At 43.9% G+C, this 25,001-nt stretch overlaps 1 protein-coding gene across 1 annotated transcript; it reads left to right on the forward strand.

The window, feature by feature from the left end:
- Positions 1-420: 420 nt before the first annotated feature.
- Positions 421-24,598, forward strand: CCDC154 (coiled-coil domain containing 154). Its single transcript, XM_044657104.1, has 17 exons — positions 421-452; positions 1,320-1,529; positions 1,836-2,025; positions 2,672-2,718; positions 3,311-3,406; positions 5,607-5,730; positions 11,408-11,509; positions 12,018-12,146; positions 12,400-12,524; positions 13,600-13,726; positions 14,735-14,872; positions 19,507-19,626; positions 20,886-20,962; positions 22,356-22,473; positions 23,005-23,091; positions 23,575-23,819; positions 24,461-24,598. Exons 1-17 carry the CDS (start codon positions 421-423, stop codon positions 24,576-24,578), a joined length of 2,085 nt encoding a protein of 694 aa, XP_044513039.1. The 3' UTR covers positions 24,579-24,598.
- The last annotated feature ends 403 nt before the right edge of the window (positions 24,599-25,001 follow it).

Raw genomic sequence — 25,001 nt, forward strand, 5'->3', positions numbered from 1 at the left:
CTTGACTTGCCTACCAGTTTTTTTGGAGAAAGGCCGAAGAGGATTTGATTCTAAGATTGGCAGTTGGGAAGTGAGGTCATAAGTTTCTAGTTGAGGGGAAGTTCCGGAACAAATTCACATCAGTTCCCACTGCTTAGATAGGTTCCCAGGGAAGTCAAGATGTAAGGACACTTATCTGTCAACTCAGCAGGCTCTCCCATCTGCCTTATCCATCCTCCCCTCCCTTTTTCCCCAGATCTGGTAAACCCCTTGAGGTGGTGGGGTGGGAGGGGGAGAGTGGTATAATTCTTTTGTTCTGGAGCACCCTTCCCTCTCTCACATTTTGCCCTAGAGTCTGTGCTGGTTCAAAGCAAAGAGATGTTGGGATGAGGCTAGGAAGCCATAAGGAGAACCAGTGAAGCCAGAGCCAGTCTATAGGCTATGAAAGACATCAAGGAATGTGGATCAAGGAGGTGTGCCAGTGAAGTCTCAGGTTTCTACTCTCATCTCAAGCTCTTCGTTTCTAAATATATTAGATGGGAAGTTCTGTGTCTGGAACTTAACGGGGAGGGCTAAAGGTTAGTTTTAGTCTAGAGATCATATATCTAGAGTGGAGAGAGACCTCAGAAGCCATGAGTCCTTCGCTTAGAGTTACACAGGCAATAAACACTAGAGTCAGGATGTTTGTTAAACCAGCTAGTCTGAATCCAGTGCCAAGTGGGGGGGTGGGGGTGTCAATGGCAGGTGTGATCCAACTTTGGAAGGCCATTTGTTTATCAAGGCCATTAGACTCAAACCTCAGCTCTGCCAGTTAACTAGCCTAGGCAATCTGGGACAATTTAATTTAGAAATCTCTTTCCTTATCTGATAATGAAGATAATATACTACCTGCTTCACACACTAGTAAGATCAGATGAGGTAATGCAGCTACAAAAAATGCTTTCTAAATCATGAAGGGAACTATTGATCCTTCATTCTTTTTCAGAATTGGAGGTGATGGTTTGAGAAATCCCTTTTCAGAGAGCTTAGTTATAGCAGGCTAGAGTCAGCTTTCTTTCCACGGGGGCTAGATAGATCAGGATATGTCTTGGCTTTCATGAATCACCTTGCCAATCACAGAATTTCATATTTGGAAAGGACCTTAGGATTTATCTGGTCCAACGATCTGAAAAAGATCGTTACTACAACTTATGCCCCAACAGTGGCCTTTGCTAGATCCATGATCTTGCAATAATTCAGGAAGGCAAGGGAAATCCCCTCTTCTCCAGGTATAAGGCATGCTGCTCCATTTGTTGGGTTTTTGAATGCAGGGGCTTGTTTGTATTTCCCTCTTACCCTAGGATTGTATCAGGCCGAAGCCACATTGCCACTATGAGCAGCAGCTCAGTCACTCTAGAGGACCTGGAGCTCTTCCTTGATGATAGTCTGAAGTTCCCAGAATCCCTGGTTCCAGATGAGATCTCTGATGGTTGTGAGTATAGCAACGGAGGGTCTTCCATCGTGGTTCCTGAGCAAGACACTCCAAAACGCTGGAAGCAGCTAGAGCAGTGGTGGGTACCTGAAGTTGGTCTCATCACCTGGGGTACGGTTTCTCTCATATCTAGCTCTGGACAGTACAGTTTTGTGAAGCCAGAATGAGCTCCCAACTTCCTTGAGGTGTCTTGAGCCCAGAATCACCCTTTCCCTTTGGAGGTGGGCTTCTGAGTAGGGTTGTACTCCTTAAATCCTATCCCCTATACCTTTTCTGGGTGAATGGGGGAAAGTATAGTGTTAATGCACATAATAATGTACACTTTCTCAGGGAGAATGTGTCTCTCCCTGACCTATGGCCTGACCACTCTGCCATTATATTGAAGGGTGGCAGATTTGCAGGCTGAGGTGATCTGCCTTCGAGGGCAGAAGGAGCGTTCAGACCAAGCTGTCCTGGGTTTGTTGCGGGAGCTGCTCCAGATTCGGGCCCGGATACAGATACAAGACTCTGAATTGGAGATGATCCGGGATGAGGTGAAGTTGCTCACACGAATACCAGAGAAGGAAGCCTGTGAGGTAAGCTTGCTGTGCACTCTCAATTCTTTTTGAAGTTGCTTTCTTTTTGTGTGAGCTGCTGTGGGCCAGCAAACTGGCCAAAGGCTATCTTGGAGTCATCCTTTTTGTCTGTCTCTTGTTGACTCTTCCTTTGCCATCATAGCCCCAGTTTTTCAACCTGATGTAGAATGTTCTCCTGGAATGTAAATTCCCTCTGTCTTCTCCCTTCCTTTTCTCTCCTTTGAGGCCTCCCAGACCTGAGCATCCTCCTAGAAATCTTGCCTTTTTATATCTCTTTGTACTTATCCTCAAAACCCCTATATTCAATAAATGGGACAGCTAAAGTGATAAAAATCAAACTTTAAAATTTGATGGAAGTTTAGAGTTCATCTACTCCAACCCTGTCATTGTACAAATGAGAAAACTCTGACTCACTAGCATCGTATCTTCCCCAGAGCCACATTCCCATTTGTCCGGCCTTAGAGCTCCAGAGAAATAACTCCAACTTACCCACGATTTTCCCCTACCTCTGGCACTCCTACGTGTCTGGACTATAAAACTCTAGGTCCCATTATCCAGCTGTCAGAAACCATGGACTATTGTGGAAAGCCAGGATAAATCCCCAAACTGAAAACAAAACCCAATGCCCAAATTTTTCTCTTTGTAGCTCTCCAGTGCTACAAGTCAGAGCCAGATGGAGTTAATGGAGAAAAGGTACACATTCTCCCCATGTCCTAAAATCATTCATTTGTCAATCCCACACAGGCACTGGAATAGATTTGGGAGCGGTATGAGTGATGTCCCAAACAACTCTAGGACAGGGATTTTAGCCCCAAAGAAGGGTGATGGGGTGGATCCTACTGTCCTTGGTTCAGGAGCATTTCCTCCGACTACCCTTTTGACAGCAGAGGTGTTCCCTTGCAGAAGATAGCCAGAAGAGAAAGGTACTTCCAGGGCTTCCCCTATCAGTCTGCCCAACTGGTCTATTCTCTAAGGAAAGTTATGGTCCAAGTAACATCACCTACTGACAAATCCATCCCATTGACTTTGGGTCTGTGAGGAAGGAGAAATCTTCAGGTCCCCAGGTGGTTCAGTGAACCTTGTTGACCAAGATGAGGGTCTCTGGTGGGTTTCTATGGAACAGCCAGTAGCATTCAAGCTTTTCAAGGAAAATATTGGGCCTTTTTGTCCCTAAATGAGTATGGACCTGGGCAGCTGTCCACTCCCACTCTCAGACCTGTGCCACCAAACAGGTGGGAAGAGGGAGTCAGGGCTGCTCAGAAGTGGAGGATGATTTATATCTCAGGTTGGTGGAAGTCCGAGAGGCCCTAGTCCAAATTAGGCGGAAACAGGCTCTCCAGGATAAAGAAAAGAAGAATTTTGAGGCAGAACTAAACCTCAAGTAAGTATGTATCCAGCTTCCTTTTTCCCTCCTCCAGATCCCTTTCCCTTATGTGATTGATATATATATATATATATATATATATATATATATTTTTTTTTTTTTTTACTAATATCTTCCTTGGCCTGCTAATCCATAGCCATCTCTCTCTCCTCTGAGTTCCTGTAATCGTTAAGGTTTTTTTACTTCATCCTATAATTTGGGGGTATGGCCTTGAAATGAGCATTCCATTTGTTGTTGACTTGAACAGTTACGTATATTGTTTTACTTTTCACAGTTTCTATCATATTTCTCCAGCTAGACCATAATTTCTTTGCAGCCAAGGACCACGCCTTCTCCATCTTCTGTCTTCTGCATGTGACTAAGCACATTGTAGATGCTCAGTAAAGACTTGTTGATCACTGAAAGCAGACTTGCATGGAGGAGAATAATATGAGATCAGGATAGAACAGTAGGATGATACCAGATTGAGTTTAATTTCATTCAGTAAATATTTATAAAGTACTAATTCTATGCAAAGCACTGTACTGGTGCTAAGGATTATAGAATTGATATTATATAGGCCCTGTTCTCAAGGAGCCTACAGTAGGCGATGGAAGGAAGACAAGTACACAAATAACCTTGACAAAAGAGATAGGAGTGGAAGAGAGGATTCAAGCATAGTGCTGAGAGAAACTTGAGGTAGGGAGGGAGCTCACTTTTATCTGGGGGCAGTGGGATGTTGGAGAAGGCTTCATAGGGAAAATGACACCCAAGTTGGGAGTTGAAGGGAGAAATAGCCACAGAGATGGAGAGGAAATCTCTAGGTCAGGCTCAGGTCATAAGTAAAGGCAAAGAGATGGGTGAGAGCAGGATGAGAATGTAAGAGAGAGAAAAGGGCAGTTTGTTGGCTGCATGTGAAGAGCATCAGTATGGGAAGAAGGCTAGAAAAACATTTTGGGGTTAGACGGTGAAGCAACTTTTAGGGCAGAATCAGTTTGTTTCCTTTTTAGAAGACAATAGGGAGCTTTTTAATAGACAAATTGCATGTTCAAAGGAGTGCATGAGGAAGATGGCTCAGGAAACTACACAAAGAATAGTTTATTGTAGATTTAGAGAAGGACTAGAGAAACTTGGAGAAAACCAGTATTATAGTCATGTAGGCAGCTAGGTGGCGCAATGGATAGAACACCAGACCTGGAGTCAGGAAGTTGGTTAGTCATTTTTCAGTCCTGTCTGACTCTTCATGACCTGATTTGGGGTTTTCTTGGCAAAGGTACTGGAGTGGTTTGACATTTTCTTCTGTCTTGAGTTCAAATGTAGCCCCAGATGTGTCCACCTGTATGACCCTGGGCAAGTCACTTAACCCTGTTTGCCTCAGTTTTCTCATCTGTAAAATAAACTGGAGAAGGAAATGGCAAACCACTCCAGTATCTTTGCCAAGGAAAAAGCCCCAAACAGGGTTATGAAGAGTCCTACAAGACTGAAAAATGACTGCATAACAACAAAATGGAGAAATAAGGATCTTCACCAGAATAGTATTCTGTATGATAAGGCTGTTTAGAGTAAGGAGAAGACAGTTGTATAAGAAAAGACTAGAAAGGTTCATTGGAACCAGACTGAGGAAGTGCATGCATACCAGACTAAGGAAGGCAAATTTTATTCCATAGGTAAAAGAGGAGACATTCAAGGGATCTGAATGGAGTGTATAAGAAAGCAAGTTCTGGCACTGTGTGTAGGGTAAATTGGAAGGGGAGAGAATGGAGGCTGGATGGCCTGCTCAGAGGCTCTAGGAGATTTCTGTTTTTGCAGTTAATGTTCTCACCAGGTACCAGAGAAGGAGAGCAACTTTGCCCTTTCTGTGATTAAATCTTGATGCTGGCATAAGCCATGGAGACAGATCCTTTAAACCAGAGGAACCTGGTTTTCTTTTTAAATTTTTGTATTCAGAAGTGAGGGTAGGCTTGATATGATGCCTGAATATCTTATATCATGGAGGTTTGGATCCATCAAAGTTCTGTCCTTTTCTATCCCAACCTGAGAAGGATCATTCATAGGTACTAATTAGTGTGCTGCCCAAACTCCTAGCTTTTGAGTGAAATGACCCTATTTAAGATCAGCCTTCTTATTGAAGGTTTCTAAGCCCAAATGGATGAGGTGGTGGAGAAGACATTCTTCTTGAAAGGCTGAGAACTTGTTAATATACTTTTTTCCCCCGTAGGTTGGACAAGCTGAATGGGGATCTAAAGGAAGAAGCTGAGGGGCGGGAAACAGCCTTCAGTGCCTTGCAGCGGAGCCAAGAGGAGAATGCCTGCCGAGCTAGTAGAGATATTGCTGGGGTACAGGTCAGTCTATTCCTCTCTTCTTTTTGTTATGCAGTCATTTTTTAATCTTGTAGGACTCTTTTTAGAGAATCTATTAGCCTGAGGAGATTTGAACCTATAAGCTGAAAAAAGCCATGGGGGTCCCCAGGGAAGATTACAGACTTAACTGAGTAGAAATGGATGAGGAATATGTACCCAAATACTCATAGCAACACTATTTCTTGCTATGAGTCCATGAATGTAATGGAATATTACTACATGGAATAAAGTCCATGAAGGTAATAGAATATTACTACATGGTAAGAAATGATAAATACAAAGAATCCATAGGAACACAAAAAGACTTAGCATGAATTGATTCAGAATGAAGTAAGCAGAACCAAGGAAACAATACACGTAATGGCTGCAAAAATGCAAATGGAAGGAACAATAAAATGAAACTGAGCACTGTGTAGTTATAATGACCAAACTGGGCCCTGGAGAAGAATTGAGAATATGTAACTCCCTCCATTGCAGAGATGAAGGACTATAGGCGTAGATATTGCAGATTATTTTCCTGAACCACTTCCTCTTTTTTTCCCCTTTACATTTTTCCTTTTCTTTTTTTTTTTAAATCCTTACTTTTTGTCTTATTAGCAGCTCTAAGAAGAGCAAGGGGTAGATAACTGGGGTTAAGTGACTTACCCAGGGTCACATAACTAAGAAATGTCTGAGGTCATCTTTGAACCCATATCCTCCTGACTTCGTTTGGCATTCTATCTACCATACCACCTAGCTGCCTCTTTATATTTTTATTATTGGTTACAAGGAATAGCTTCTAAGGAGGGGAGAAAGGAGAAGTATATTTGGAAATTAATGTGATTTAATAGTAAAAAAAAGTCAATAAAAATTTTTTAAGTAGCTGAGGAGTTTGGAAAACAGATTACAAACCTAACTTGGAGGCATGCTATAGTAGTGATAGGGGATTTCCTTTACCTAGATGTGTGCTGGAGCTCTGTCTTTCAATAGTAGAACAGCAAATAAATTCTTGACTTGCTTAATGATGACTTTATCCCTCAAAAGATGTTAAAACAAATGAAAGGAACTGCTATTCTGTTTCTGATTTTGACCCACAAGGAAGGTCAAACTGGTTGCTATAATAGAAACCATGAGAGGAAGTGATTTTACTATCAGAGAACCAGTAACAGAGCAAGGGAGGAAAGCTGGACATGATCCTACATTTCCCTTAGATTTCAGGAAGGGAGATTTCCAAAGATTCTGAGAAAAGGATCCAGGGAAATTAGCTGATGAGGGAAAAATGAAAATGAAATTCTGAAGACACACAAAAGAATTCATTCCAATCATTTGAGAAAAAAAAAAAAAAAGCATGGACAGTATGCTTACCAAAAACTGTTGATGGCACAAAGCTATAAGGATAGTAAACCTGTTTGGATGTTCAAGTTAGCATCCAAAAAATCTTGGCAGGCTTGAACATCAGGTCAAATCTAATAAGGTGAAATGTTATAGGAATACATAAATTCCTACACTTAGGTATAAAAAGTCAACTACACAAGTGTAAGAGAGTTGGGGGCCAGGTAAGCAGCACAATGGCTAAAGCACCAGGCCTGGAGTTGGAAGGACCTGGGTTCAAAATCAGCCTCAGAGACTTCCAAGCTGTCTGACCCTGGGCAAATCACTTAACTCCAATTGTCTTGCCCTTGCCAGTCTTTGGCCTTAGAATGGAAAGAAGGTAAGGATTTTTTAAAAAGTGCGAGTGAAGAGGAAAAGTGTGACTGAATAGTGGCTCATTTGTTTAAGGTCTTCAAACAAAGAATGTATGACCATGTGTTCATCTATTGTTGAGGGGTTCTTATGCAGGTATGGTTTACTACATGATTTGTAAGACAACTTCCAACTCTTAAGATTCTGAGTTTCTATGGTTTTAAAGTTCATAGAATGCCCAAGCATATTGTTGTTCAGGTATTTCAGTTGTGTCTGTCTCATGATCCCATTTGGATTTTTCTTGGCAAAGAAACTGGAGTGGTTTGCCATTTTCATCTTCAGTTTATTTTACATATGAGGAAACTGAGGTAAACGGGGTTAAGTGACTTGCCCAGTGTCACACAGCTATTGTGTCTGAATCTGGATTTGAACTCAGGTCTTCCTGACTCCAGGCTCAGGTTGCTCTATCCACTGCACCACTAGATGCCCAAACTAGAAGGGAACTTAGAGCAGCCAGTCCCCTCCCCTTCCCCCTAACCCCACTTCAATGTGAGTGAATGTTGGTAATGATTCAGGATACATAATTGTGTTGTCCTTTCTTCCTAAAACTCTTAACGAATGGAGATTCTCTTTGTGGTTTGATCCCTTTGACCACTGAGAAATTATTTCTTATGTTCAACCAAAATCTCATCTGCTTTAATTAAAACTTGCTTCAATTCTCCATAAGAGTATAGAGACACAAATACTCAGTCTCTACCTCATAAAAACCCACTAAATACTCTTTTTAAAAAAAGCCACAAAAAACCCTTTACTTTCCATCTTGGAATTGATACCAATTATTGGTTCCAAGGCAGAAGAATGGTTTGGGCTAGGTAACTGAGGTAAATGACTTGGGTCAGGGTCACATTTGAACCCAGGGCCTCCTGTCTCCAGCTCTCTATCCACTGAATCACCTAGTTGTGTCCCCCTACTCCCATTAAATACTCTTAAAGACAATAGTTTCCAGTCCTATTCAGTCCCTGTAGCTTTGCCTTATAAGAACCAATTCTCTTCTGACTGACACCATTTTAGTTTTTCTCCTTGAAGTACTCTGTTTCTTCCATATCCTTTCAACGTGTGGTGACCCAAACTAGACATGCTTCTCCAAGAAGTTTGCTAGTTCCTCCAGACTTTATTAATATTATCTGGTGCTTTTCCTCTCTTTAGATACCCTCCTTTCTGGATTTTCATGACGGTATTCTCATCTTGGTTTTATGCCTACATTTCTGTTGGAAACACTCTCTTGATCTCAACTCAAATGGGATGAACTATCTTTTCAATGTAGCTCACTCCCAAACCTAAATATTCAGACCTCATTTCTCTTGTACTCGGTTCCCAAATGCCTGCTGGATGCTCCAGTTAGGTGTTCCATAGACATTTTTAACACAGTGGATCCACAATGAAACTCATCGCCTTCCCCTCCAAGTTCACCTCTCCTAACTTTTCTGTCCAGGGTGCCAGCATCCTTTCAGGCACTGAGGTTCATAACCTTGGAGTGATCCTCCATTCATTCATTCATTCTCATTTCTTTATCCAGCCAGTTGCCAAATTCTAGGCATTCAGTCTCTACAGTGTTTCTCCCATCTCTTCCTTCTCTTGTCTTTTCACATCTAGTAATGGATTTCAGGTCCTTGTTACTTCTCACCTGAACTATTGCAATATTGCTAAAATGGTGTGAAAGAATTGGTTCTTGTAAGGAAAAGCTGCAGGGATTGGAAAGGGTTGAAAACTACTGCCTTTAAGAATATTTAATGGTTTCCTTGACTCAACTCATTTCCCGAAGGCAGAAACTTTCATTTTGTCTTTGTATCCTCATACCTGATACACAATACCTTCCAAGGTGCTTATCCTGGTTTCAAATGTGGCCTCAGACATTTCCCAGCTGTGTAACCTCGGGCAAATCACTTAACACCAATTGCCTAACCCTTATCACTTTTCTGCCTTGGAACTTATACTTAAAATTGATTCTAAGTCAGAAGATAGGGTTTTTTTTTTTTTAAGTGCTTATTGAATTGAATTGTGTCCCAGATAGGAAGCCAAAGGATTTCTTTCTGGTCTTATAACTCGCCAAATCATTTAAGCTCTCTGTATCTTATTTTCCCTGCCTGAGAAATGGGAATAGCTTTATGGAAGAAGAGTCTGATGTCGGCAAAGTAAAGGGTCTCAATTTGCTCTAGATTTGGGGGAGATGTTTGTTTTGTGTTCTTTATTGGGGACCTTAGACCACAAGGACCAATCTGGCCTGCTTGAGCTTCCCTAGGGAAAAGTGTAATAGAGGGCGTAGATGTGAATTTTTGCAATACAGCCTCTTCAGTTCTGCAAATAGTGACCCTGGACTTCTGGCATTGTCACCAATATACAGGGCTTGACTGAAGCACTATGCAACAGGGTGAGCTTTCAGCTGCCCCCTGATAATACTAAAAGACACAGCTCTTGTTTGCCGATAGTTTAGCTGCCAAGTATCAGTGGTGTTCCTTTCTCATTGCCCTGTGAGAAGTCAGGATTGTGGCTGCACTATGGTGTGTGAAGCTCAGGGGTTGGGCAACAAGACTCAGCAACTCTGTTGGTGTTGGATATTGGGAGAAAATGCTGAGCTGCTCACTTTCTAAAGGGGCCTCAGTCCTGGGCACAGACCTGAAGCTGTTCAGATTTTAGACTTGGCGCACATCATTCCCAGTGTATGCCAGTGTCCCTTTGCCCTCAGGCAGGGAAGGCTAGCTTTATGTCCTGGCACTGTTTAGAGAAGTCGAGGTAGAATGGATAAAATACTAGGCTCAGCAAGGTAGGGAGCAGGCCTTGTCCTTTTCCTTTAGCTACAACACAGCAAATAGTAGTATCAGCTCCCTTTTCCCTTCAGAACCAGTCCCTGTCACAACTGTGTTTTTGTGTTTGATGATGAGCAGCATATGGGGGCCTGTATTAACCTGAGAAGGAAAGAGCTCTTTAATGTAGGAGCCAGGAGGCCTGCATTTCAGCATTAAGGCCAAATGTCTATAGCTTTGGGTTGAATCTAGCTTTTACGTCCTCAGATCTTGGGTCACACAGATTGATCCCGAGGGACTCTGCGACCCTCAAGCTTTGGAGATCCCTTCTTTCCCCCGTCCCTTACCAGGGGGAAGAAGTTTGTTGAGTTTTTGTTTCTGTACAAAGGGCTTTAACCTGGAAGGATGGAAAAGCATATTGGGCTCTTAGGTTGTTGCACAGGTGAAGTACCTGTCCCCTTCAAGATCATGGCGCAACAGAGCCATCAGGGACTGCCTTTGGGAGCTACCAAACTGTTAGGGTAATGGATTATATATCAGTTGTACTTCAGTTTCTTCTGGTAATGTTGTTCCTTCTGTCCCTCTTAATCTGAGTTACGATTAGCCTGCTCTAAATTTGTTTTGTGTTTTCATGGATCATTCCTGAATTCTAGGTTATGATTATTTTGATATGTTGGTGTCAGTCACGTTCCTAACAAGACCAAAAACTGGAAGGAACTTGGAGATCACTTAGACCAATCCCCTCACTTTACAGTTGCATTTTCTCACCTCTTCTCCAAGAACAGGTTTGGTTATAATAAATGATAAGGAAATTCAGGCCCCGAGAGGGAAACATATTTGTCCAAGATTTAGAGGAGCAGATTTAGGACTTCAGGTCTTTGAACTTCTTTGCATTTCTTCTTGCCTTTTTTGAATTTATACTCTGAGTATGTATTCCACAGACACAGGGTACTAATTTATTAATTTTTAATTGCCCCGTAGCGATCTAAGAGTTCTCGTCCTCTTTGAGCACGATGGGATTGCACCCCTCCTTACCCAACTTCATGCCTTCTAAGGTCCCTTTGAACCCTAAATCCTGTGAACTCCCAGCCTGAAGGCTTTGGCATCCTAGAAGGAGGTGGTTCCCAAGACCCTCACTGTTGTACTGTACTTTCTGCTCTCCCAGTATTGATACTTATGGTAGCATTTCCCCATAGGCACAGGCACTTCAGCTTGGAGAGGAGATGAGTCTCAAATTCCTGAAAAGAGAAGCCAAGCTTTGTGGCCATCTTCAGAAAAACTTTGTGGCCATTGATAAGGTGAGTGGGAGCTGCTCCTAGCCAGGTGGGTTCCCACTAGGACTAGCAATCTCAGCAGAGGGCAGACATCCCAAGCAGCAAACTGGAATGGCTTCTAGGCTTCCTTGCTCCTTTCCCAGACCCACATCTCTGTCCCTTATAGTCCAGAGTGTGGTTTGGAAATGGGTGCCCTATCCACTGCCCACCCAAATCCCTTAACTGTAACAGGGGGGCCACTGTGAGGCCAGGAAGATTGAGCCTATGATCATGAAAGGGACTCCTCTGTATAGTATTAGAAAGCAATGAGACACACCCTTCAGCCTGGATCTAAACAAGCTGGCATTTGAGAAGCAATAGGAATAGGACTAGGTAGGTAGTAAAGGCACTGACCAGAAGGCTCCCACCTACTCCCCAATCCCCCAGGAAGAAAGAGCCATGGGAAATGGCCTAGGGTGAAGGCAGCCTCTTAGTGACCTAGGAGTCCTCAGACTCATCACGGAGTGGGAGGGATGGGAATGTCTCACTGCAGAAAATGAAAGTTTCTGAGAACACAAGGCTCAAATCTGAGAAGAACCTATGGGAAGAACTGGAGGTCAAATGGCAGAAAATCCAGGTGCTAAATGAAGACCATTTTCGAAGCTTGAAGCACCAGCAGGAGGTTTGTTATTTGTTTCTAATGCTCAAGGCAGGGCTCAATCTATCCAAGCACCCCAGCCCAGACAGAGTTGCTGGATCCCTAAATTCCAGGGCCCTCTGGGGAAGAGGGTGGTCATGCCCTGAGCACCGAGGCAGGCTGGGGAGATGGGAATTTAGCAGATGCTTCCATAGCAGCCAGGTTAATGAAGTTGGGGGGACCTGAGGCAAAGTCCTGGGCCTTGGTCCCCACTCTGAGCTCCCTCCAATGAACACAGCAGGAAGAGTCTCGCCTCTTAGACCAGTGTCAAGCCTTGGACAATGCTGTCGTCCAGCTGACTGAATTTGTAAGGCAGAACCAGACATCTCTCAATAGGGTCCTCAAGGAAGAACAGAAAAATAGGTGGGTGTGAGCTGGACTTCAGAGGTCCTTTTGTGGGGAGGGTGGATAGCAAATACCTCATCCTTCAGAGCTGGGGCTAGCCAGTCCTGCACTGGCAGATACTTGTCTTCATTGACCAGAATGTGGGCTTCCTGAGGGCTAGAGCTCTAAGACATCTTTTCAGATCTTTGTCATTTTATTCCAAGCACCCCTTTACCCTTCAGGGCAGCAGCCCTAAGTATCAGTAAGCTTGGTGGCTGGTTCTTCCCTTCATCCTGTCCCTAGGGTCAGCACTTGAGTTTGGGAGCTCTCAGTATTACTGTTGCTTGATTACTAATGGTCCCTTTCAATGAAAGTACTGAATATTGGCCTCTTTTTCATTTTCTTTTCTTTTTTTCTTATACCCTTACTTTCCATCTTGGAACAATACTAAGTATCGGTTCCAAAGCAGAAGAGAGGCATTGACTAGGCAATTAGGATTAAGTGATTTGCCCAGGGACAAGTAGGAAGTTAGATTTGAGGTTAGATTTGAACCCAGGACCTCCTGACTCTAGGCCTGGTTCTCCACCCACTGAGTCACCTAGCTGCTCCTTCTTTGTTCATTTTTGAGGTAGCTTACCCTGAAGAAAGATGCTAAAGTAGTGGTAGAAGCCATGTGGCTTAATAGGCAGAATCCTGCTTTTGGAATCAGGAAGAACTGGGTTCAAGTGCCTCCTCAGATATATATTAGCTGTGTGACCTTGGATAAATCACTTAACCTCTTTGTGCCTTAGTTTCCTCATCTGCAAATGAAGGGATTAGACTCAATGATCCCTAAGCCCCTTGAATCTTTTAATCTGTAAATCCTATAGCTTTAAATCTTTGATCCCATGAATTAGTAAAAATCTGAATAATGGCGACAACCCTGAGAGGTAGTATGGGCCCAGTGGGCACAGAGCCCTTCCAGTTCTGATTCTGTGATCCTATGATAAATCAGTCAGTGGCCAAGCCAAGGACCTAGGATCCCCCTGGTGAATATTGCCAGCCAAAGAGCTTCACCCTGGGCACCACTTCCAGGGGCACTCAGATTCCTCTATCACTGTGATATTGTCCTCAGAGAAGCTCAGGAGCAATATGAGAAGGAGAGTGTGGAAAAATTTAACACCCAGCTGCAGACAGACATCTCAGCTGTCATGGAATCTTTTGACAGTGTACAGCAAGAAACTCGCAGTGAACTGGACAAGGTGGGTTAGGGTTAACCCCTGTGTGTGTGAGACAGACAGACAGACAGAGAAAGAGAAAGACAGACAGAGAGACAGAGACAGGCAAACAGAGACACAAAACAAGGCAGAGAGACAGAGACAGGGAAACAGAGAGACACAGAAAGAGATAGAGACAGACAGAGAAACAGAGGCACAGAGAAACAGAGATGAAGGCAGAGAGACACAGAGATAGAGATAGAGACAGAAATAGAGACACAGATAGAGAGATGGGCAGAGAGAGACACCACTAGAGGCAGAGACAGAAACAGGGAGAGACTGATTGAAACAGAGAGGTAGAGGCAGAAAAACAGAGACAGTGCTCTAAGGTAGTTCCCAAAACAAGGTGCTATTGATCCTTTCTCTCCTCTCATCCAGTCACAGTACTCTTTAGAACTTTGGCTTCCTTCCTGGTCAGAGGCTGGTGGAGGAAGAGGAAGGGGGCAGGCCTCTTAGACAGCCATATAGAAAGTCACAAAACCTCAGTGGAGCCGAGTTTAAATCCTGCCTCTACCATTTACTACCTGTGGAACTTTGGGCAAAACACTAAACTTCCCTAAGCCTCAGTTTCTTTTTCTGTAAAGTGGGGGGGATTGGACATGATCTAAAGTCTCTGTTTTCTCCAGAGTTCAGAGAACATACCAACTCAAACTTAGGGTGCAAAACTTTACCCAGGAAACCATAGAAGACAACATAGTACAGTGGGAAGAGCAGCACCTACCTCTGCACTTACAAGTGTGACTTTAGGCAAATCTCTTCAGGCCCCCAGGGCTTCAGTTTTCTCATCTGTAAAATGAGGGGGTTAGATTAAATGGCTTTGGAGGGGTACCTGGCAATTCTAAATCCAAAACCCTTTATCAAACTTTATAACCCTCTGCCACCTTCCCTAGCTCTTTTCTCTCAGCCCACATGACTTTCCCCTTCACTTTGGGATGGGACAGCCTCAGAAAAATGACTTGACTGAGCACTCAATCATGCCAAATATTATTCCAGATCCAAGAAAAGAGTCAGGTCTTGGAGGAGTCCATTGGTCATTTGGTCAGAGAGGTCAGAGACCTGAGTGATCACTTTGTAGCTTTGAGCTGGAAATTTGATCTGCAGGAACAGACCTTGAACCTGAAAATGTCTGAGGTAAGTGCCCATCGAGGGGTTTGGGAGCCTAGAGGGATGCCCCTATGGTGATGAGATACATGTATGTGAATGGAAAGTTATCTGGTGCAGACACCCTCCCTTCCCCACCCCCCACCCACAGCCCATCCTGGTTCTTTAGTCTTAATTGATGCCCCTAAATCAGCCAAGTTAAAGGAGATGCTGTTCTTTGGGTTGCTGAGTCTTGTATATTTCTCCCAAGTAAGGGTTACTCACTACAGCAGTGTGAATGAGGGCTATTTCTACAAGTTCTAGAAATTTTTTTTTTAAATAAACCCTTATGGGGGCAGCTGGGTAGCTCAGTGGACTGAGAGTCAGGCCTAGAGATGGGAGGTCCTAGGTTCAAATCTGGCCTCAAATACTTCCTAGCTGTGTGACCCTGGGCAAGTCACTTAACCCCCATTGTCTACCTAGCCCTTACCATTCTTCTGCCTTAAAACTGTAGTAAGTAAAGTCTTAATTAACTGAATAATTAGAGGTTCTTGATAAGTAGAATAGAGAGATTTTGTTGAATGAGCTAGACTCCTTTAAATCCAGACAGTGGAATCCTAATGAGGTCATTGGGAAGGAATTCTCAGGTTCTCCTTAGGAGAAGCAGTTGGGAATTTCTATACACTCTTTGGGTTTGAGGCTCAGAGAGTGGACTGTTGGCAGTTTTCCTCTGATATTCCTTAAGGATTTTGGAGACAGCTGGTTGGGAATAACATCTCAAGAGGTGAGAAGAATTGGAGAGAGATTAATCTGACAGTGAGAGAAAGCTCAGGCTCTTTCCCTGATTCTACCAGAAGGGGCAGAAGAGGGCACACTGTCTGTGAAATCTGCGGAGTCTGTTTTCCTGTCACAGTTTGAGCTTGGAAACTGGAATTTTAGTTGGGCTTTTTGGGGGTTCAGTTAGAATTCTTAGTTTAGGGAAATATACATAAAATTCATTATATTTCATACCTTCCTTTCCTTTTCTTTCCCTGCATCTCATAGTTACAATAAATAGGTTTTTGTATAATCAGTTTCTGGCAGATTTTCTTCAACTGACCAAGATCAGCCATTTTCTCCAACTGCCAACAACTGAATTCCCTTAACCCAATACCCTGCCAATATCTATCAACTATTGACAATTATTGATACCAATACCCATCAATATGAGGGTCAGCATTCCCCATAACAAAACCAATACATAGTATTGATTCTAAGGTGGAAGGGAAGGGTTTCTAAAAAAATAAATAAACCCTTACCTTCTATGTTAGTCTCAATTCCAAGCAGAGGAGCAGCAAGGGCTAGGCAATTAGGGGTTAAGTGACTTTCCCAGGGTCACACAGCTGGGAAGGATCTGAGGCCAAACCCACGTCCTTCTGAGTCTAGGCCTGGTGCTCTAACTCATGATGCTATCACACTACCCCCAAGTTCTAGAAATTTCAAAATGGTCAATTTCTTCTACTCATTTCATTTCCAATATCTAGTGGCAAATGTCTTTCCAAATGACTGATTATATGATAAATTCACAGCAGATAGGGAAAAGGAAGAAATCTCCTCTAAGACATGTATGGGCAAATGAGGGTTATTAAAGAATATTCTTGTGGGGAGCTACTTAGTATCAATTCTAAGACAGAAGGTAATATGGAAAAATAAAATAAAGGATATTCTTCATAGCCAGCTGGAGGAGGAAAGGACTCAAAGGACTCTCAAATCTACAAATAGATCAACATAGTGGGGTGACAGCACCTTCAAAGATGTTTTCTAACTTTCTAATTTTGTGTAGAGAAAGGCCCTTTTCTGAGATGTCTTAGGAATGCTCTTTCACTTTTCTGGAGCTCTCCAGGGCATTGACTGGTGGGAAAGTAAGGTAATACCAGCTACCTCTGTTTCCAGTTTTAGACTTTGAGACCTTTGTGGGTTTTTTTTTTTAACCCTTCCCTTCCATCTTTGAATCAATACTATATATTGGTTCCAAGGCAGAAGAGCAGTAAGGGCTAGGCAATGGGGTTTAAGTGACTTGCCCAGGGTCACACAGCTAGGAAGTATCTGCAGCCATATTTGAACGCAGAACTTCCCATCTTTAGGTCTGGCTCTCAATCCACTGAGCTACCTGGCTGCCTCCCTTTGTGCCTTTTGATTGATGGATTGAAGGAGCATGAAAGGGGAAGCAGGGAAAGAGCAATCCCTCCCGTGGCTGACTAGCCTGGGCTGAACTCTGAGAAACTTTCCTCCACACAGGTCATCCTGTGTTTATGCTAAAAACACTATTCTTCTTCATATATTGGGATGCCCTACACCTGTGACATGGTCCAGGAAGCAACAGCCCTGAGCTAGAATGTGCCCTAGCAAACACTGCTGCCTGGCCTCAAGGCCTTGCCTGTGGATATTGCCTGGGACTTTGGGATGGCAGGGTTTTGCTTGCCCTCTGAGTGCCATCACCTCTTCCCCCGGGCATGTGCTTTGTGTGACTGAGTTTTCTAGTGATCCCATGATATTCAGAGACCCTCAACATCATGTTTCTTCTCCTTGGGACCATCATTCAGCACCTACTATAGGTAAGGACCTGATCAGGATTCAAAATTATGATAAAGCACTTGGGAGCTTTCAACATAAGCTACAGGTGTGAGATGCACACCTGTGGTCTTTGATACTGGGAAGGCTGAGGCTAATGGATTGTTTGGGTTCAGAAGTTCTGCTGCCATAGGGTACATGCCCAACTGGATGTCTCTACTAACTCCGGCACCAAATGGTGAGCCCCTGGGAGCAGAGGGGACCACCAGGTTACCTAAGAAGGTAGGAAAAAACTAAGATCAGCAGTGAAGATGGGCCTGTGAGTTACTGGTGTGTCTATACCAGATGAGCTTGGGATATCCATTTAAAACAACAAAGCCCTGCAAATAATTGTAATAAAGGGTAGAATTTAAGTACATAAATCAAAATTAAATATGGTCATGGTGATGATGATGGTGAGAGATTGGGGAAAGGCTTCATGATAGACATGGCAACTAAGCCAGGCTTTGAAAGAAGGGGAATATTTCAACATGCTGAAAGACAAGGGCAGGGGACAGACCATTTCAGGTTTAGGAGATGGCATGTGAACAGAAACAAAGAGAAGACCGGATGAGATAGAGAACTGTTAGATGTCCAATTTGGCTGTAACAGAAAAAGCAAAAGGTACATGGGTTTATAACAGTGTGGAAGAGAAGTAACTGCTAGCATCTCAGGAGAGTCGGGAACAGCACGTCCTTTAAGGAAAGTCTCCTTTCAAATGATCAGAGGAGGTAGATTGCTCTAGTGAGGTGAAAAGATGAGGAAAGAAGGATTTATAATAGAATTGAGTGGCAGGGGAGCAGCCAGTGGATAGACAGCCAGGTCTAGAGATAGAAAGTCTGGCCTCAAACTCTTTCTAACTGTGTGACCTTGGACAAATCACTTGACCCCAGTTGCCTAGCCTTCTCTTCTGCCTTGGAACTGATTCTTAGTATTAATTCTATGACAGAAGATAAGGGTTTAAAAAAATTAATAGAATAGAGTTTCTGAAGAGCAATGGGAGGTGATATCCTATTTTGCCTTTTATTGCTGCAGTTGTTCATGTATGTGTTTTACCTCCCTTTGTAGACTGTAGAGTCCATGAAGCCAAGGACCACATCCTTTTCCTTTCCATATCCCCCCATTCTCTTTGACACGTATTGCACAATGCTCTGTACACAGGAGACATTAAAAAATGTGCTTGATTCAATGGTTCTTACAAGAAGCTGAAAGGGGAGGGGGTGCCAAATATGTTAGATGGACCAGCTGCCTCTCTGCTCCAAAACAAAACTCTCCACTCCACCACACTGCCCTGATGATTAAGGCTAGACTTCCAGAGGAGACATGGGACCTCTAGGCTTTCCCATTCGCCCTAAGGTTAGATAAATCCATGACCAAAACAAGCTTATTATTTAATTAGTGCCTAATGTGTGCAGAGCATTGTGAGGGGTTCTGGAAGAGATCTAACTTATCTAATATTTAGAGAAAATGTGGTTCCTAAGAATAAGATACAAAAACAGGCAATAATATGTGATTTAACCATGATGAATGGATCAAACAAGGCACTGTGAGTTTTTAAGGGGAAAGTTGTTACTAATCTGGAGGATGAGGAAGAGGGCCAGACTAGAGTTTTCGGGGAGGGGGGGGGGAAGGAGTAGGGAGGAATATTTCTGTCTGTCCCTGCCTTGGGTTTCCCTAATCAGGAGAATATCCTGACCCTGACATTGGCATAAATGTCTTGATCCTTCCCTTTAAATCTCTGGTACTCCCAGGCTGGACTCCAAAAAGCTACTCGGGCCACAAAATAGAGAAAGGTTAAAAGGGCCAGAGCAGGATCACTGGGCCACTTTTGCATAGTTCCTACTGCCCCAGAGGTAGTTTTCTTCACTGGAGTCTCCAGACATGGCAACTAGCTGAGAAATAGCCATTGACCCAATAGCTCCTGCCTGACTTATAGGGATTTAAAAAATAGCCTTGAATACCAGGATCACCTTCCTGGCCCCTGAACCTGAACCCATCTTCCAGGGCCCATCTACTGCTTGTTCCTTCTTCTGACACAAAAAATAGTTCTTTACACTCCAGAACCCAAGGGGTGTGTGTGTGTGGCTATATTTCAGGCAAAGAAGGAGTGGTCAGAGGAGGATAAAAGAGCATTGGAGAAATTCATTCAATGGCAGAATGAGACGATAGTGCAACTGAAAGAACTACAAGAGAAAGTGGAAAGCTTCCTCAAGCAGGTTGGTGATGGAACCTTAGAATAGCTCTGAGCCCAGGCTTCAAGGAAAAGTAGGTCATGGCGATAAAGACATTAAAGACTTCTCTGCCATTTTCCTCTTTCTCTCTGACCCTCTCCCACCATTTTTGTGTGTCTGTCTCTCCTCCATCTTGATCCCATCATCACTTGTCTCTCTCCCATATGTTCATTCCTTTCTCTCATCTTCTCCTTCCAATACTTTCTCTCATATTCCTCCTTCACCTATCTCTCCACTCCTTTTTGCCTCTTTCCTTCTCCTCCTACCAAAAAGCACTAGATTTAGAGTCACAAGACCAGAATTCAAATTCAAATTTTCAACAACTTACTGGTATGACCTTGACTCATTTTCTTCTTTCTGGTCCTCAATTTTCTCATCTCTAAAATGAAGGGAGGGGGCAGCTGGGTGACTCAGTGTATTGAGAGCCAGGCCTAGAGATGGGGGAGGAGGTCCTGGGTTCAAATTTGGCCTCAGATATTTCCTAACTGTTTGATCCTGGGCAAATCACTTAGCCCCCATTGCTTAGCCCTTCCCAATTTTCTACCGTGGAATGAATACACAATACTGATTCTAAGATAGAAGGTAAGAGTTTAAAAACAAAATAAAATGAAGGGGAGAAGAGTTGGACTAAATGACCTCTCAAGTTTCTTCTAGCTCTGAACTGAATGGTTTCATGATCTTCTCTGTTCCTTCCACATTTCTTTCTTTTCTTCTTATCTGTTGATTTCCCTGAACATTTACAACTATGAGTGGTTCTGGGTGCCAATTGAGGGAGGGTTATTGTTGTTATATCCCTTCATGACCACCATTGTGAGTTTCTCAGTATTGCTCAGGATGCTACACCATACCCCAACACCTGTGGAAATGGGCTCAAATTGCTCTGATGTACCTAGAGTTCCATACTCCACACTTCCCCCATCTGTTTTTGCCCCGTTGGAAAAAATTCCCAATTCTGGCTCTGAGTATGAGAAACTTATATCCTATAGGCAGACACTTTAGATAGGAGGAGAGGAAGCAAGGACTTGAGAGAAACATTGGGAAAGGAACAAAATCAGGAGACAATGGATAAGCTAGTGATTATGTCTGAGAGCTGGAGATTTTAAGGCATGATGTGAAAATAGCTGGTATCCCCCAAGCTCAGAACTTTGGTGTTCCTAGCTAGAAACAGCAAATTTCCTCTCTCAGAACAGCTTGTAAGTGACTGTGGACCTGCCGTGGCTGGATTTCTTCCTACTGTTTTTCAGGTAGCAGATGTGAATGACAGGTGCCTCCTCCAAAGAAGTGACTTTGATCAAAGAATAATCACTGAGAGCAGAGTCCGGTAAGGAAGCTTCCAGAAGCCTTCCCAGGACTCGGGGAAGGCCCTGGGTGGTGGCAATAGCCCACAGTTCTCTCCTGGGAGAAAAGAGGCACTCCTGTTGCTCCACTGGGTTTTTGGCTGGTGTTGGTTCTCACCCACAAGCATGTGATCCTGTACTTGCTCTTCATCTTGTTTGGAATCCAAATCCTACTCCCCCCCCCCCCCCCCCAGGGTATAATCTACCATCTCCACTCAACCTCTGTCACCTGACAATTTAATGAGCATGTTTACCAGCCACCACTTGTGGTAGGAGCTGGCATCAGGTCCAAGGCAGCTTCTCACTCAGACTTGGCCCTCTGTTGCCTGTTCTCAATTGTCTGGGCACCCCCACCGCAGCCCAGAGAGGACTGAACCCTATTTTCTTAGCTTGTCTAGTGTTGATTTCAGGAGGGAGAGAATTAGAAAGTCTCTGCTTTTTCTTGTCCTTTCTCCCCAATTCATTGCTTTGTCCAGACTAATGGAGAATCTGAGAAATGCTGATCAATACAGGGCTGTTTCTTCTCTCTAGCCAATTCTACCTGTTTTCCATCAAAGGCCTCCAGTGGGAGGCCCTGGAAGGAGAACTGCCTGAGGAAGGCATTCCTTAGGTCACTTTTCTCTTTGCCTCCTAATGATTATTTGTCTTGTGGGGTTATGGTGACCTTCCCCTGGCCTCTCAAAGACTTGTATGTAGAGTTAACCTGAGTGCTGAGACCCAGAGTCTATTATGAAAATTCTTTACATTTGTACAGTGTTTTTATATCTTTCTAAGGATTCATCTCCTACAGCTCTGAAAGGTAAGCAGAGTAGAGGTTATCATCCCTGTTGAGGAAACCAAGTCCCAAAGATTTTAAACCTCTTATTGAAGGTTGCCTTGTGACCAAGGACTCTGGACTTCCACTACCACTCTTTGGTTGCCATGGGACACCAGAGACACTTGATGGGCACGGGTCACTCGATAGTCTCTGTGAGAGAACTGTGGGCCTTAATAAGGATCTCACTTTATAACAAGAGCTCACTTCATCACTGTCAACTCACATTAAAATAGAATTTGTCAGATTGTAGAGGCTTTTAGAGCCTAATGAAGCAACAGAAAGAGTACAGAGCAAGTACCTTCTCTCTCAAAGACTATTTTGTCTGCCTGCCTCTATTTGGGGCACAAAAACTAGAAACAAAGGCTGCCTTAGCCCTAGCTTTCTTCCCTGTCTCAGATGACCCAACAGTTCTCCCTTGGACCTAGATCCCCCTTTAGCCAAGGACTGCTCCCTTCATCCCACCACTGAGATGGAGCGGGGTGGGGGGTTTGGGGGGGGGTGTAGGGTGTCCACATGCCCCTGCATTTAATCAGCTGACCTTTCTCCTTCTTTGTCCACAGGGATCATGAGGTAGGGTTAGTGAAGCAGGAGTTGGCAGCGGTTCTGTCTGCTTTGCAGCTGCTCAAGGAGGAGAACCCTAGCAGGAAGATAGCGGAGATACAGGGCAAGTTGGCCACGGTACATGGCAGAGCTCCCTTCAAAGGGCCCAGCACCCTCAGGGCTAGCCATCAGCAGGCTTCTTTGCCTGTATTCACTCAAGCCCTCAACCTCAGACCTTCAGCTGCTAAGAGAAGGCTGCAGAACAAAGGGCTTTTAATCTGTTGAGGAGACATGTTCAGGAGGGGAGGTCTGGCTCTCCACAGGTGTCATTTAACCCTGTGGGAAGAAGGACCAGATGCCAAGAGCCTAGATGTGTGGTAGGGATCCTGAAATGAGATTCTCATTCAGCTCCATGCTGGCTACATCCTTGAGACCCCTGAGCCAGTCTGAGCAACTCGGGTTTGGGCTTAGTCCCTCTCACACCTTTCCCCAACTTCCCAGGTAGGGAGGAAGTCAACAGGGCGTCAGGGGTTTCCACTCAGTATTTGTGCTTTCATTTTGCAGAAGTATAGGTAGAGAAGAAGCTTACCCAGAGTTTCCCTCTAACTGGGACAGTTTAGAGTGGGCTTAAGAGTTTTTCATATCATAGCTCTGGTAGGTTTTTTCTAGTTTCAGAGCCAGATAATGAAGATGGAAAACAACATACAAGATAACAAGACTATACAGAACCTGAAATTTAACACTGAAACCAAAATGGTAACGGAACCTCCCCTGACCAGAACCCTGCTTGTCTGAGATTCAGCCTTTAATGCCCCAGAGAACTAAGGGGATGAGAGCTGGCCGGCCTCATTGCTCTGCCCTGATCAGGGCTTTCTTGTTTGTACCTCTTGCCTTGACAAAGAGCAAACAAGATCCCCCAATCCCCCTCCTCCTTCCCCGGGGTGGTCAGAGCCAGTGCAGCCAGGGACCAGGTTACCCAGCCTCCACTTTCCCATCACATTCCCAGTCCCACGGGCCCCAGAGTGAACATTTACCTTGTCTATCAGAATCTCACCTTAGTCATCTTGGCCAGAAGAATGTCTTCCTATGATAAGCCCCTTTCTGCTGACTTGGAGCAGTTTACTCAAAGGAAGATAAATGACTATTTGTTTAGTTGTCTTCCTAATCTTGGCCACTTTTTGTTTGTGTTTCCTGACATTCCTTGCATTAATCCATCAACCACCCCTTCTCTCTCCCAAGCCAGGGTGGCCCTATCTTCATCCTAATCTCCTAATATCTCTCTGCTGCTCCCATCAGAGGGTAGAGGAGATCGCTCACCTCCGAGAGAATGTGATGAAGCTATGGAGTGATGAAGGACCCTGGGCCCTGACGCTTGGTAGCAAAAAAATGCTTATGTCCCTTGTGAGACAACGATTTTTTATCAAGGATGTGGGCCCTGACGAGGTCACCCAGATAAACAGATGGGGCCTATATCAGGCAGTGAGGTAGGGAGGAGAGCTATGCCCATTATGCTAAGCTAAGACACCCACCCATCTTTGGGTTGAGACTCCTGGGCCCTTATCTCTCCCCGGGCCCCAAGAGGCCTCCAGACAAGGAAAAAGTCTGTTCTGGGACAAATCCTTTTAATTCTGATGGGGAGGGAGCTTCCAGAACCAAGCATTTATTAAGCACCTACTATGTGTCAAGCTTTGCTGTTGCCAAGAGGGAGGCAAACCACCTCAAAAGAAATAGTTCCTGTCCTCAAAGAGTTTACATTGGAAAATGGGGAGGCAAAAAGTACACTAGAAGTTCTGGGCAATGCCTATTATACTCTGAATAATAAAGACATCTTGGGAACTGGAAAAGGGAAAAAATGCCAAGGGCTGGGAAGTGAATGAAGCCACTTTTCTGGGAAAGAAGAAGCCCAGGCAAACACTCTGAGCAAAGGGGAGTTGTGTGTCAGCTCTAATATCAAATGATTCAAAATCAAAAGTTGCCAGCTGCCCTCCTGCAGCCCTCTGTCTAAAAGAGGCTGCCTCAGTGGACCAGTGCTAGGGCAAGTGGAGCCTCAGACATCAGAAGCTGCAGAATGTTAAGGACTGAATAAATCCGAAGGGATGCAATCAGTCTGTGTTTCTGTTGCCAGGTGGCTGAAATGGAAAACAATCCTTTCCAAGCTAAAAATGAAGGGAAGGCCAAGAAAATATCATCTCAGGGGCCCTAGTGGAGAAGCCTACAGTTCTGGAGCCTACTCAGTGGCTTGACTTTCCTCCCTTCCTAAAAGTAAAATGATAAGTGTCTTATAGAAAATTGACTAGGAATCATACTTCTTTGGGGAGTGGATAACTTGGGGGCAGTTGGGATATTTGGGCAAACTACTATTTCAGTGCCAATGCGCGTTTCTTTCCATTTTCTGCAGGTAAGGATGTAGGTGTCCCGCAGCCACCTAGTAAAATAGATTTTTAATTAAAAATAAAATGTAATTTTAAAGAAGAATGAATGCCAGCCCTGGAGGACATTGAACTCCCACTAGGCCAAAAGACTCAGGAGAATGCATTTGCATAATGAGCGTAATAAGTTTTTTGTCTTTTCTGAAGCTAGAAAGTCATGCCTTGAAGACTCAGAGTAGAGAGAAATAAGATGTTGGAAAAAGATAAAACTGAATTTCCTTGGGGATATATATATAT

Source organism: Gracilinanus agilis, chromosome 1 (genome assembly GCF_016433145.1).
Source record: "Gracilinanus agilis isolate LMUSP501 chromosome 1, AgileGrace, whole genome shotgun sequence".
NCBI lineage: Eukaryota > Metazoa > Chordata > Mammalia > Didelphimorphia > Didelphidae > Gracilinanus > Gracilinanus agilis.